This window comes from Hydra vulgaris, chromosome 12, assembly GCF_038396675.1.
Source record: "Hydra vulgaris chromosome 12, alternate assembly HydraT2T_AEP".
In the NCBI taxonomy this organism is placed as follows: domain Eukaryota; kingdom Metazoa; phylum Cnidaria; class Hydrozoa; order Anthoathecata; family Hydridae; genus Hydra; species Hydra vulgaris.
This window is the reverse complement of record NC_088931.1, coordinates 50,075,001-50,087,344: the sequence shown is the minus strand read 5'-3', so window position 1 is coordinate 50,087,344 and position 12,344 is coordinate 50,075,001. Positions and strand designations below refer to the sequence as shown.

General features: G+C 24.7%; 1 protein-coding gene across 1 annotated transcript in view; it reads left to right on the top strand.

Moving 5' to 3' along the window:
* Positions 1–12,344, top strand: part of LOC100199700 (uncharacterized) — a 202,000-nt gene that overhangs the window by 65,656 nt on the left and 124,000 nt on the right. Inside the window, exons 10-11 of the mRNA XM_065813582.1 lie at positions 2,896–3,119; positions 8,614–8,734. Coding sequence (XP_065669654.1) covers positions 2,896–3,119; positions 8,614–8,734 — 345 coding nt within the window. The remainder of the gene's footprint in view (positions 1–2,895; positions 3,120–8,613; positions 8,735–12,344) is intronic.

The window sequence follows — 12,344 nt, the reverse complement described above, 5'->3', positions numbered from 1 at the left end:
TCATCTAAGTAACATTGAAGATAACATTCCTTTTTTTACCATTAGAAATCGTTTTTTATAAATTATTTTATATGCATTTACATTTTTCATAGTTTTTTTTTAAAGTAAACCATGTAAGATATGTAATAGTTCCTTTTAATAGTTTTCAAAATTGCTAAAACCAATGAAAAAAGAATACAGAGCTTTAAACACAATTCAAAACCATTTAGTATTTATATTTACATTACATTATTTGCAAGGTTCAAGTTAACAGTGACACTTTTAAATATCTTTACGTTTGCAAATGATGCAAACTTATATATTTAACAAAAATTATTACAGTTCAATTTGAAATTGTAACAATAACTTATAAAAAAACATTTCATTGTTATATAATATTATTATATAACATCACCAAATAAAACTAAAAGAGTAAAATTTTGATCTGAAACTACCTACTTTTACAACCAGTATATTTATTTTTTAAATAAATATATTTGTTCAATAATAAATATATATTTATTCAATCATTCTGACGTTTTTATAGAATTTTTTGTTTTTTTTTCAAAAAGATCTCTCAAAACATTAAGCAGATACCAAACATTAACAACTTTCAAAACTATCAAATAAAATTAAAGACGCTTAAAATGTTTCTGTAAAAAACTGGTAATACGGTTGTGTGTTTATTTAAAAAATTAAAATTAATAAAATCAAAATTTCCCTCTCTTAAAGAGCAGTGATCCAATACAATGCACAGTGGGTCAGAGGTGAGCAAAATCCTTCAAAACCAACCTTTATATTGTAGTAATTTCTTTTTGTAAATATAATCTAGAGACCGCCAGCACTCTAAAACTGATATAATTTTTTCTCTACTGTAATTTTTGAGCTCAGTATATCAATTTTATCACAAATATGGCAATATTTTACCTTACAATAATTGGTGAAAATGTAAAAAATCATATAGAAATGAAATATGGGGCCAGCAAGACGATTTTACAACATTTTATTTCTTAATGAAATCATATATTGAAATAAAAAGAAGAAGTATGAAAATTTATTTTTTTATGCTTTTTTTTAATATAACTCTTAAAATGCACAACATTTTTTTTAACACTTAAATTTACACAAGCAGAAAAACACTAGGCTGCACTAGGCTGCACATGTGACCTACATTAAATTACACTTTCAAATCCAAATTTTCTGAGCTCAGCTGAGCGCAGTAGGTACTAGACTTTTTATTATAAATGATATCCATATGTAGATTTTGCTATAAAAAAACTGAAGAAGGCACATAAAGAACAGTTATAGATTTTTAATCATTTAAAATATTTTAAAATCTTTTTTAAATAGAACATTCTATGGCAACTATGTGATTTTAGTTTATATTAGTAATTATTTTTATTATGTTAAAACAGTTTTTTAATGTACATTTTTGTGGATTGTTGTGTTAATTTTATGTGAATATCCAGAAAAAGGAGTTTATGTGGTATCCAGAATAAGGAAGAGTCAAAGAAAAGTCAAAAACTCCAATCAACCTGAGGAGGCTAAGGGGCTTTAGATGTACTAATGTATGATGTATGTCATCACCTAAATTCTTGTATATTAAAAAAAAATATGTTAAAAAAGTTTAATTTTATTGAATGTCATTTGTTTACATTCACAATATCATAGAAATTAAGTACATAAAATAAATAAAAATCACGAAAATGTCTTGACAACCCATGACATTCCTGGAGACCAAATATGGCCAAATTTGATTTTGCTGATATCTATTACCTATATTTAGACATACAACATGTCCCATCTAATTGAAAAACATTGTGACATCTCAGGACCACCCTTGACCACCACTAAAATGATCATTTTAGCGGTCATGACTACTTCTAAAGACTGAATATGCCCAGATTTTAATTTCCTGACTGCAGTTACCTATATTTAGATATACAACATGCCCTATCTAATTTAAAAACCATAGAGACACCCCATGACCACCCTTAAAAAGCCCTAAAATAACCACTTGTGTGGTAATGATCACTCCATAATTAAAATGGAGCCCAAAAATGAAATCCTTGGCCCCAAAAACCTCTATAAACATGTATCATATGTCTATATTTAACCCATAAATAGTTTTGCCATTTTTAGACAATTCTGGCCCACTGTGCAATGTTAGCAAGTTTTGCTTCAAAAGTAACAATCAAATATGGGTGCAACAAAAGTTTCAACTTTAGGTATATAAATTGTCATAATTACAATTATGACAATTTATAAAGTATTTATTGTCATAACATTAGCAAAACTTAATTGGACATCTAACTTTGTAATTTCAATACTAAGATCGAAGTATACCATTGTAGAACTTAATATGAGTGTATTTTGTTGCTTAAATGAATCATTGTTTTCAGTGAAGCAGGAAGAAATTGGTTATTCAATGTGAGCCTAGTACTGTATAAAATTATATAACATAAAAGAGCTTGAAAATAGTAAAAGTGTGTTTTTCAGTGTCTATTTAATTATGGTTGATTCAATCATTTTGAATGTTGTAATATCTAATTTAAACAAATTTTGTAAATCTATAGTTTTGCTGATGTCCAATCCAATGTTGGCTAGTTTTTATAGAATCTATAATTTTGCTGGATTCTTGTGACACAAACTTATTGAAATGTTTTTCATTGCTCAGCCATTTGACAATTACTTGTTGCAATCCTTAGCAATAATTTGCTACTTTTTTTTTTTTTTTTTTTTGTTAACGTTTTGAATTTTTCTTCACTATTTGATTTATAAACCAGTTACCCATTTTTTCATTTGATTTATTATTTTGTTTCTATTAAAAATGACAAGACATGATTAGAGTTTTTAAAAAAAAGATTGTTTTTCATTAATGTTAATATACTATGTTGACAGTTTATATTTATTTAGTTGTTGGAGATGTACGCTCCTTGAATACACAGAATGTCAATGAAAGTTCTTTAGAAATTATTACTTTGGATAAATCTTATATATATTCTGTTGAAGTTTCCTTTGATCAAGTTTATTATATGACTGGAATAAAATTGTGGAGTCAATCACCTATTGATGTCGATTTACTGATTCAAGCTATATACTTTTATCCAATAGGGAATAACTATTTTACAGTTACCAAGGTGATTTTTTATTTCTTAAATGATATTTTATTTAAATTTAATTGAATTTAATTGTTATACTTTTTTTAAGTAAGAATAATTTTTTTTAATTATTTTATACTACTTTAAGAAATAAAGTAGTTTTTATTTTTATAGTTAAGGAACAAATTTATTATATTATATTATATTAAGTTTTATGATAAAAAATTGTAACCTGTAAGCTGTATTGTAGCTTCATTCGACATCTTTAAAAAATTTGTTTAACATCACTGTTCCAGATTGGATTTTAATAGTATATAACTAGATTTTTTCAAAACTGAAAGTCTTACCTTATAATAAAGCTTACATAAACTATGTTCATTATTTCGTTTATGGCATCATTATAATAAATGTTCAATAATTTTTAATTAAAAGCTATTAAAGCTAAATGATCCTTCTAAATGAACAGCAATTTCTTATTCCAGTTAAAATACAGATGAAAATTAGAATCCTTTGGATCAAAAGTTTTATTTTTTGTTTGAAAATTTCATTTAAAATTGTATAATAAGAAAAGAACTGCAACAAAATTTCAACATAAAATTCATAGTTTTATCAATTTAAAACAGTTTCACTTATTTTATTACCAAAACTGATTTGTTTGATAATGATATATGATAGGTTTAATAATGGTATATGATATGGTTTAAAATTTTATTATTTTATATTATTGTTTACATTTTAGTGTATTGATTTTTTTCATTTGTATTTAAAATTTTTATTTATATTTTATTTATCTATATATTTATCAAATTATATAAATATATATATATATATATATATATATATATATATATATATATATATATAATTTGATAAATTTATAGATAAATAAAATATAAATATATACATATATATTATTTTTTATTATTTTTATTTTATTTATATTTTTTTACTTTTAAAATTTTTTAAAATTAAAACTATTTGGTATTGAATTCACATCTTTCATTATCCATATTATTTCTTCAAAAATATTAGTGCTTTCCAAATTTAGGTGTAGTTAGGGTTTGGCTGTTTGTAGTGAATTTCTTTTTTACTGCAGTATGGAGCAGGCGTAAATTGCGCTGTAAAGCATGAATGGCAATGGTGTTTATCTGTCAGGATAAACTGGGTATTGGTGCGGAGCCTCTTCAAAACACTGATAATAATAAATGCAATTCTGAGGATAAGTTTATTAACACCACTAAATAAACTATGATTATACAAAAGCAATAATGTTTTTTCTTTATCTTATACCTCCTATCATTTTATATTTGTTTATATTTAAATAGTGATATCTCTATGCATATGCCTATTTGTGTTAAAGTAAATTAAAAATTTGTATTTATGAAGATTTTTACTTACTTATATGTCCTATTTTGTTTTAGGTATACTTTAACGATAAAATTACTGTTGACTATGGTTGTGCATAAACTTTTTCTCCTTAAAATAAATCTGTGTTTCTTCTGAACATGTGTTCATTTTTCTTTGTTTTTATTAGTTATCCTCCTTTATATAAAAAGTTTTTTCAATAGAAATGTTTCATATTTCTCTGTGGGCTTTCATTGCTCAGTCTAGTTTAAGCACCACAAATTACCTGCATCAAATATAACAAAAATGTCAATTTAAAACAATTTCACTTATTTTATTACCAAAAGTAATATGTTTGAAAATGATATATGATATGTTTGATAATGGTATATGATATGGTTGATAATGATATATGATATGGTTTATAATGATATATATGTTTGATAATGAACATGATATGGTTGATAATGATATATAATATTTTTAATAATAATATATGATATGTTTGATAATGATATATGAAATGGTTGATGATGATACATAAAATGGTTGATAATGATATGTGATAATGGTTAAAACAGTTATATATTTCATAAATAAAAAAAGAATATAAAATAAAAAAAAGTAAAAATAAATTAAATAATTGCTCCAGTTTCTTTAGTTGGACTGATATATTATCTATATTAATGAGGTGTCTTACTTTGAATTTATGCATTTAATTTCTTTTTTTATTGTAACTTTTAAAGCTGTTTTTTAATTATAAATTTCTATAAAATTTTATCAAGGTATAACAAAAACAAAAAATTGATATCTAATGATATGGCTGAATTAAAATGCATTAGTTTTAAAACATACATATGAACTTTTTGAATTTGTTATGTAATATCCATTTTAATTGTTTCTATTATTATTATACATAACCATCAGGAAATTTTCCCTTTTTACACATTACCACCAGATAATGAAATATTTAGATAAATGCATAATCTTCACCCACCATTTAGTTTAACTATATAGGTACCCAATATTTACAGTATTCCTGTTAAATATCTAACTGGATAACATATCTAAGACATTCTTAATTGTTTGGCTTTTTGTCTTTGAAAGATTATAAAGAAACATTTAAAAATGCAGCAGATGCAAATTATCAATTTAACAATTTTTAAAAATTGTTCCATGTTTTTTATTTCTGATCTAAGTATTTATAAATCAAAGTTTTTAAATTCTTTATTCCAATAGACTAAAAGGAAATTGAAATTATAATTTTGAGGTTTTTAAAATGTCATAAATAGTTTTGCTTTGTTCTTGAATTTTGAGATATAAAAAATGTTTTTAAATTTTTTTATTTTTTAAGTTTATTTTTAAAATTTTTTTACATAAATACTACTTTCCCAAACACTAACCCTTGATTTTTTGAAGCCCTTGCTGTTTTATACATATCTAAGTATGCAGTAAAATATGTTTTTTTTTGTTCTAGTGTAAGAATTGTATTTTGTTTTGCACAACATACTAATATGTTACAAAGTATTAACATATTTTATATATAATTGTAATATATATAATTGTAATATATATAATTGTAATATATATAATTGTAATATATATAATTGTAATATATATAGTTGTAATATATATAATTGTAATATATATATATATTATATATATATATATATATATATATATATATATATATATATATATATAAATATATATATAATTGGTCTTATCTCACATATGTATTATGTGATTGTAGGGCACGTTATCAGAGTCCTTCATATTTTATGAACCTGTGTGTCCTTTAGAACATGTATCACTGTTCTAATAAATTTTAATCTAATCTAATCTAATATTTGTTTTTTCTATATAATTGAGAATAGATTGCTATTATCAGATAGTAATATTTTCTTTAATTTTTTGAAAGTATATATGTTTTTTTCCTTAAAGTCTTTTTACATTTAACATCTAGTTTAGTTATGCAATCTTTTTTTGTTTACTTATAACTTTTCCGTATTTATTGAACTTAAAAATTATGTTTATCAAGAAAAACATTTGAGTCACAAAATACAGCATGTGTTTTACAAACACTAGTTTTAGTCAAGGAAGAATAATTTTCTTTTAAAAATTCTTTTATAATAAGTTTATTTTTTTCATCATTGTAAATGCTGGTGCAAAACAGTTTTCTTGTTTGTTCATCTTTAAATGAATAAATTTCATTTCACATAAAAGACTGTCTTTTAAAATATCTTTTTAATCATGGATGTCTTCTTAAACAAGATTTTAATTGATTAAGAAATTATTTTTTTAAATGAGTCAAGTTTCCTGTTATAATCTAAATTTGCTAATATTTGCTCATTATTAGGAATTGACTCTTGTCCCTGAAAGGTTTTAGTTTTTATTTAATATCACTCTACGTCATGGTTTTCGTTTAATTTAGCTCCTTTTTTTAGTTGTATTTTTTTTTTCATTTTCTTCACTAGAATAAAACTTCTTTAAACAAACATCTTTTTATCATTGCAAGTAATTAATGTATAAAAGTACTGTCTAACCTGAAAGTTTAAAAACATTGAAATTAGGTTTTAAAGACTTTGAGAAAGTCTTTAAAAGTCTTATAAACTTCATTTCATCTTGGAAAGTTTGCAAAATTAACATTACTGTTCACAATTGTAACACTTTCACATTATTAAAGACACTCTTGATAGGCAACACTGTTTTTCATTTCTAGTAACTTCTGGGTTACTACAAAGATCTATCTTTGGTTGTTGTTTCATATCTTAATAATTTTTCTGACAATCTAAAAACCTCAAAAAAAAATTCTAAGCAATCAAAAATGTTATAGTCTTTTTAAAAAGCTTTCACTTTTAGATTGCTTAAACAACAAGCATTTGATTTTGAATGTCTCTCTATCTTTTTTCTTCTTAAACTTTCTTTACTACTTCACGACTCCTACCTTAAATAGTGGTAATAGTTTTGTTGAAATTTCTTTAAAAAGATAGCTTAAAAACTCAACAGTTTATTAAGATGGTATGATTGGATTAGAAAATAGAAAAAATAGTGATGATGATGAAGTGTTGAGAAAAATCAAATTATTAAAAAAAAGTTTTGAAAGATGTATGACATAAATAATAGGCATTATACATGTATAGTACTTATTTATTTTAATATTTTTTATAACAGTACATATTTAGTTTTTGCTTATATACATATATATATATTATATATATATATATGTATATATATATATATATATATATATATATATATATATATATATATATATATATATATATATATATCTTTAAAAGTCATTTCTTGTTATACAATATGTTTATAAATATATACATTGATTTTAGTAAGAAAGGCAATGTATAACTATCTTTTAAATATATTTTAGATATAATAATATATTAACAATATTTCGTTGACATATTGTGATTAGCGTCATCAGGTAAAGAAAAAACAACATAAAACCAACCGTTTAAAAAAGAAGACATTAAAAAGCGTAAAACATAAGCGTTAGTATATTTAAAAAGTGATGGTAATTCTTAGACTTGTTCGTTATATTATTAATTAACTCATAATCATTAGATCTAATTTGTGATTGAAGATATAAATTTAATTCATCAATTGATTTCTTACTTGAATATAATCTTTCTTTTGATTCGTTTCGAGCACAAATTAATAATTTTTTTCTGTATTCTTTCATTATATTTTTAGCTTATAATACAGTAAAGAAAATCGAAACTTTAACAATTTGAATGTGTCTGTGACAAAAAAATATAAAAAGTGTTATTAGTTTGTATAGTATTTTACCCAATCAAAATATTTAACATAGTTTTAGCAGTTTTTTTCTTTTTAATTATTAAGATGCTGCAAGAATACGTGATGGTCTAGTCACATTACACCAGGGAAAAGCATTTAATGAGAAAGCCATTGCTGCCTTCCTCACCAATTTTGCTTTCTAATGTGGGCATTGAACATCTTACTTTTTGGTTCTAAAGTTATCACTCTAACCACTGTGCTATAATATTTACTGTAGTATTTTTGCAAACAATTTGTATAGCTTTGAACCATAATAACATAATATTAAACCTTCAATTATAAAGAACCTTATAAAGCAGATTCTACTTTATTATAAACTTTTCTTGAAAACTGAATTTTAAAGAAGTAAACAAATTTTTTTGTTGTTTAGATTTCTTTGCATGGTGGAGAAAGTCAGTATGTTCCTTTTAATAGTGTGATCAAAGCAAAAAATTTTAGAATATTATTAACATCTAAGATTATTATAAAGTATAACTTTTATGGAACTGAAAGTGAGTATTTTTATTTGCTTTTAAATTTATATATTTAAGTATTCTAAAATTGTATTTTAAGAATGTATCAAGTTGCTGCAAATATAAAACTTTGGGCTTTAACTAATTTTAGAAACCTATTAACTGTTAGCTTATTAATCATCACTATTACACACTATCATCACTATACACAACCTATTAAAATCATCACTATTATTAATATCACTATACACATTATTAATCATATGCACATTATTAATCCTATACACATCACTATACACATTAAAACCATCAGATTTCATTTTAAAAATTATCTTTATATTCATTTAGATAAATAAAATAAAGACTGTATGAAGGAAAATAAAAATAATCACATTGAGTTTTTAAAAGAAAATAAACAGATTTAGCTATTGTAATTTGAATTTCTATATCTTTGTAATTGTATAATTAAATTGTAATGCAAACAAATTAATAAAGTGTGATAAAAGAAAACATTTAATGTATGGTTTTGATCTTATTACTTTTCCCAAAATTTATTTGCAAAGAACCTTCTAAATACAAGATTTAGAAGTCTGATAATAAGGGAGGAAGGAGAGGTGTACACTATCGAGTCATTAACACAAGGAGATTGGGGGGGGGGGGGCAGAAGTGAAATAAAAAGACGGGGTGAGAATTTTAGTCCAAATCTAATAAACAGGGAGGAGTGGGTTCTTTTACAGTTTGTAGTCTGGACAGCATTCCTGTCACAATCTTACAAAAGTTTTCTCTAATTCAATTCTCTCTAAACTATTTAACCATATTCTAGACTGTTACTTTCAAATCATCATGTATTCATAGAGATATGTTGCATACCCCAATCATTATGATGTCTAATATGTTTCCATATTCACCAGCTTAGAAAGATTACCATTTGAAAAAGACCTATTACTAAAATTAAAATAGTTCAGCATTTAAAAAATTTTGAAATAGACATCAAGGACTATTCTTGGAAAATAATTTGGATGCCATATGATGCCGTAAAAATAATTTTTGTGCCATGGTGATGCATGCCATAAGGATGCGTTGATGAAAACATTCCTCAATAAAGGCATTTTTTTGTGAAAAAAACAATATTTGCCAATATTAAAAAAAAAAAGAAAGTCCTTAACTTCTGAATTTGGGTGGTGCTCAAAACTCGCCCAAGTACATTTAATGCTGTTGAAAAAGGCCTAGAATAGCCTCTTGGCATGAGGAAATGTTCAAAATTAAAATATACAACAGGGATTGAATTTGTTAAAAAATTCCTTTGCAGATGTTTAATTTGCAAATGATTGATACTCTCAATGAGAAGTTAGCAGTACAAATCAGAGAAGGCATAAAGTAGAGAACTCATTAGAATCAACATTGTTTTAATAATAGTTAACAGTAAACAACTTTTTGTTTGGGTTTAAAAATTGTTCACTGCAAACTGGCTGTTTGTTTTAAGATGTCAAAAAGTGATCTATATTTATCAAAGTAAAAGTACATCGCTATATTATTAGCATATTTATAGAAGACAAATTTATATTTTAGAAGCTAGATTATTAAGAAGAATATTAATATAAGTAAGAAACAACACATGACCAAGGACAAAATTTTGCTTTTTCTTAACATTTTTTTCTCAAAGTCAAGTGCCACGGTAATCTGCGATAAAAAAATAAAGTTAATATAAGCTTTTTTTTAAATTAAAAATAAATTCTATCATTTGATGTACAAGAAACTCTGGATCTGGTAATATCCCCAATCAAACCTAGTTTTTTTCTCAGAAGTGTTTTTATTGCATTTATTTCTTCTCCTCTTTAACATACTCCTTTTGCTTACTGCATTTATTTCCTTACTGCATTTATTTCTTCTCCTCTTTAACACACTCCTTTGCTATGTCCCTCAGATCTACTAGATCTTCAGGTTCTTTTTATAGACAATGTATAAGAAGCACTCCATGAGCCATTCCTAGTTATGGAGGATAGAGAGTTCATATTTAAAATTGTTTCAATTTAAGTTTATGTTCTGTCTCTAGTTTGTTTGATAATGATTGCTAGCATCCACAATTGGTAAAGCATTGACTTTATTTGTCTGTCCATTCAATCCTGTGCAGGCTTTACCATCAATCATGGTAAGCTTTAATTTATGATTTACAGAGACCTTCATCAACACCTATCAGGTTTCGTTAAAAATACAACCTAATGAGTTTTTCCACACATGCAATTTATGTGGTTCCAATTGTTCTCATAGCAGCAACTTTCAGCATCCCCTTTCCTAAATAAATTGAAAGGACCATAGATCTGGATTAAGATCAGAACCAATGTTTTTCATTTGTTGCAGAAGTTAAGTAAATGAGCAGGAATCATAAGATTGCCTCTATAATGTAATTTGGGGTAAAATTTCTTGTTAGAACTGATAGTACATAGATCAAGGATGACTTTATAATTGGTTTTAAGCGCAGCTTTTAGCAGTTTTTTTAGTTCTGAGCTTGAAAATAAGTTTTGACAGTTTTAAATTGAAAAGGTAATTTTTACAGATAATTCTTTTTATTTGTAGATGAATCTGAAAATTGCAATACTTAATACACAAATTTCATTTTTTGAGCTTTTTCATTTTTTGGTATCATATGTCATTATTTATTTTTGAATAAAATTGCAAATTTTGTTTAAAAAAATATTAGCAGATTATAAAAAGTTGTTTTTCGGTCCATGGGCATACTCGTCAAATATTCTAAAGCAAAGAATGTGTTTTTAAAACCTTTATTTTTATTTTTTAAGGTTAATTTCCTAATCAATGTAGATTTCTCTCTTGTTTACTGCTCAGAACATGAGAGAGGTGGTTCTTAAAATAAATAGTAGATGGAGACTATGTGGATAAGTAATACCTTTACCATAAGGGGATAAAGCGCTTTTAGCATTCTATGCAAATGAAAAAAAAAAAATGCAAAAGAGAAAACTTGACACAATAAGAACCTTGGATCACTAAGACTTAAATGACTGTTCATCGTGTTTGTTAGACTTTAAAGTTTAAAAAAATTTTATTTCAAGTGTTGTACTTGATGTTATCAAGGTTAATAAAATCAAATTGTTTGAAAAAGTTCATCGATTTCTTGTAATAAATTATTTTATTGCATAGTTTTAGTGCTCTGCATAAATTGAATATTAATTTTAAGTAGTAAAAATAAAATCATATAGTATGCATTGCTTGAATTATGTATTTCTTTTTTCTGTAGTAAATTATAAGACTTGGGCAGTAATTAAAGTTAAGTAGAATGAATGTTTTGAAGAATTGTAAATGAACTTTGAAGGCTAGGCCAAATATATTAGTTATTGAGAATAATTTTTTGTATGCTTTTGCTTTTATCTCTTTTATGTGTTCGGTAAAATGTAAGTTACTGTTTATAATGACACCAAGCAAAGAAAGTTTATTAACTGTTTTTTTTTATAATTATTTATTAATAGTATTGCACCATCATCAATATTTTACATAAAATTCTCAAGAATAATAAAGTTTTAATACTAATAAATTTATTATGATTTAAAAAAATTAATTTGTTACATGTCTTATTGTGTCGCCAACTAATTGCTTTCAAAAGCCCAGCATGGATTCGTACACAAACGAGGCTGCACAA